The sequence below is a fragment of the Oryzias melastigma genome, unplaced genomic scaffold (genome assembly GCF_002922805.2).
Source record: "Oryzias melastigma strain HK-1 unplaced genomic scaffold, ASM292280v2 sc00408, whole genome shotgun sequence".
Classification (NCBI taxonomy): Eukaryota; Metazoa; Chordata; class Actinopteri; order Beloniformes; family Adrianichthyidae; genus Oryzias; species Oryzias melastigma.
In genome coordinates, this window is record NW_023417005.1 from 57,292 (window position 1) to 60,697 (window position 3,406).

Sequence of the window (3,406 nt, forward strand, 5' to 3'; positions counted from 1 at the left end):
GTTCTCCTCTTCCTCCTCTGCATCTGTAAACTCCTCCCTGAGAATCTTTAATTTCTCTTTTCAAATGATAACCAGTATTTCCCACTGTCAGCAGTTCATCGTTTTTCTCTCCTCTGTAAAAATAATAACTCCAACCAGATGATGATGGATTCACAGAACAGCTCAGAGTTTCTCCATTTCTATTTAGCTGAGCCTTTGGCTTATCTGGAAGAGATTACATATATGTATATATTAATAATAAAACACATTTAAAGTAATAAAAATCCTGATCAATTTTAAACTGATGATTTCATGCTAAAAACAAAATAAATTAAATGTGTCTGTCTTCTTAAAGAAAATGTTTGTTCTCTTTAAATGTTTTGAAAGAGTTACTGTAGTCTACTTTAAATAATAAAAAAAACATTTTTGACAAACCAAATATATTATTAAAAATCCTGATAAAATTTAAAACTGGTGATTTAATGTTAAAAACATAACAAAGGAAGGAAGTGGCCATCTTCTTAAAGAATAGTTTTTTTATGATTAAAACATTGTAATTTTTAGATAATACTGCCACAAAAGTTTGTATTTTCCCCCAAAAAATACTCTTGATTTTTTAATTTTTTATATGTTAAAAAGATAATTAACATTTTCAGAAGAAGAATAACTTGACTTAGCTTCAAGTTCGAAAGGTCATCTTTGTTAATGGCATTTTAGAATAAAAATGTTCACATTCTGCTTAAAATAAAATTCTTACCTGAAACAGATACTCTGACAGCTTCACTCCACTTTGTTCCAGAATAGGAATCATCTGTGGGTCTGCTCTTACAGCTGTAGTCTCCACTGATGGAAGCTGTGAATGTCCAGTCTTTCCTGTTTGTCCTGAATGTCTGTGACTGAGGTGTTCTCCATTCATACTCCCACTGAACTCCTTCACCTCCCTGAACCTCACATGTCAGAGTGATCGTCTCTCCTCTGAACATCTGAGACCAGCTGGGTTTTTGGGTCACACTCACTTTGTTGGGAACTGTTTACATCACATTTAAAAACAATAAAACACATTTTTTGGTCAAAATTAAATATTTTGAAAATCTTTGAATAAGTAAAATCACTCACAGGTTATGCTGATTGTGACTTCATCACTTGTATCAGAGTAGATCATTGATTCTCCTCTAAATCCTCTGCATCTGTAGATTCCTCCTTGTGAGACTCTGATGTTTCCATTTTCTCCATCATTGATTCTGTATTCAGAGGTGTGTGAGGTTCTTCTGAACCACTCATATTTCCAACCAGCAGATTTCTCCACAGAGCAGCTCAGTGTCACTCTGTCTCCTACTGACACAGTTGTTGTTCCTGCTGTCAGTCTGGATCTGAATCTGTCTGAATTGGATAACAAACACATTTCAATCATAAGTTTTAGTATATTGATGTGAGTAGCATTTGTAAATGTATTTTATACATTTAGGCATAATAATGGGAAAACATACATTTTCAATTAATGCTTTAGATTGTTCAACACTAAGTGTGTATGTATATGTGATGGCCACCGCCATCACAGGACCATCAGGGCAGTAAATGCATCACACACCATATTTATATTTCTATTGTGGTTTAAGTTTATTAATATATTTGTTTTTTTTGAGTTGCTGGCCCCAGAGGACCATGGTGCTTGCTGTTGATGCCGCCATCTGCTGGATGAATAAAGTCAGGCCTGACAAACCCAACATGAGCACTTGGCAGCAATCAACCACAACAGCAAGCAGCTGAATGGACTTTACCATGGCCAAGAGGGGGGGGGGGATTATATTCATATTTGTATAGATAAATATCGTTTGCTTTATTTTCTAGTTATTGTCATTAATTTCTTAAAGGCAACTTTATGTTAGATTTAGTTAACACTTTAACAGATGTATTATTTGTTTTGGAATATTGTTTGTAGTTAGAGTTTGTCCTTTTCAGTTCCCCCTTGTGTTTCTTCAGTGGATTGATCACCCACTATATATGTTCCCTTGTGTCTGTTTAGGTCAGGTCAGTTTTCAGTCTGTTCATGTTAATTTGCTAACTTATGTTGCCTTTTGCCTGAGTTCCCTTATTGTTTAGTTGACCTCTTTTAAGGGCCCAGTGTATTATTTAAATCGTTTTTTTTGAAAAGAAAATTAAATTTAAAACTTTTTTGATATATTTTGCATTCTGTCCTGCTTTTTGGCTGCTTGGTCCACCACAGTATATTTGCTCATTTAAAAGAACTCATGTCAAAATCACAGTAATAAATACCTGATACATGTATAGAGACTCTGTTGCTGCACTTTGTATAATCTGAACTCTTCCTGTGTCCACAGCACAGATAAACACCACTGTGATCTTTATCCAGAGGGTATAATAATAAATGTTGTCGTGGGTCATTAGAATAAACTGTCCAATCACGTCTCTTCAATGTGTATGTCCAGTCTTCTGCTCTTCCTTCCTTCATGTCACATTTGAAGGTCACAGATTCTCCAATATAAAAAGTTGACCATTGGGGTTCAATAGTCAACTCAGCATCTAGAACAAACACACAATTTAATAAATAAACCTATTTTTACAATTTAATCAAAAACTAACAAAACATTAACATTAAGGTTAACATGTTATTTCCAAAAGAGCAAACAAATATTTTTAAATAAAAATTATTACTCAAACTGACATTTAAATAAATACTTTGGAAATAAAATTAAACTAAAAAAAAAAAAAGAAAAAGTCAGAAAATGTCACCTTGAGTGTGTCCTCTGTGGAGGAGTGAATACAGCACTACTGTACGTGAAAGATAGAAATATCAGATTCATAAACAATAATTCAAAAATAGAAAGTAATGCAACTAAAACTGTCAAAGGCGTGGACATTAAGTCAAGGTTTTCTACCCCAAAAAATATTTTAGTAAATTAAAAAGAAAACCTATTTATTTGAAAAGAATACTATTTAATATGATCCCTGATAGAGTTCAAATAAGTCCTGTGTAGATAACAGCTGCAGTTGAAACATGATATTCAAAAACAGGTAGTCAAATGAATATCTATAATATATATATTTGTATATATGTGTACATACATATATATATATAGATATATGCATATATCTCTAGATATACACATATGTATTTATTTGTAAGTTTTTCCTGACTACTGCAATACAAACTAGTGATGGAAATTTTGATTCCTTTTAATGAGACACTCACCAAAGTGAATCGAATCATTTGAGTCATTTGAGCCGCTGAGTTTCTTACCCAGAGAGTGCAAAGTAAGACATCTTTACGTCCAAATAATTCATATTACTAAATTAATTATTAAAACTTAAAAGAAATCATTTTATGGTGGAACAGAAAAAAAAATAATTTAAAATAAAACAAACAATTTTCTGTCTTAATAACTCAAATTCAATTTCTGAAAGAAGA

The 3,406-nt window shown here is 32.4% G+C and overlaps 1 protein-coding gene across 1 annotated transcript in view; it reads right to left on the bottom strand.

The window, feature by feature from the left end:
- The window catches only part of LOC118598383, a 7,971-nt gene that overhangs the window by 1,179 nt on the left and 3,386 nt on the right, over positions 1-3,406 (bottom strand). Inside the window, exons 3-6 of the mRNA XM_036211042.1 lie at positions 2,731-2,769; positions 2,254-2,520; positions 1,096-1,359; positions 737-1,006 (exon numbers count right to left, since the gene is read on the bottom strand). Coding sequence (XP_036066935.1) covers positions 737-1,006; positions 1,096-1,359; positions 2,254-2,520; positions 2,731-2,769 — 840 coding nt within the window. The remainder of the gene's footprint in view (positions 1-736; positions 1,007-1,095; positions 1,360-2,253; positions 2,521-2,730; positions 2,770-3,406) is intronic.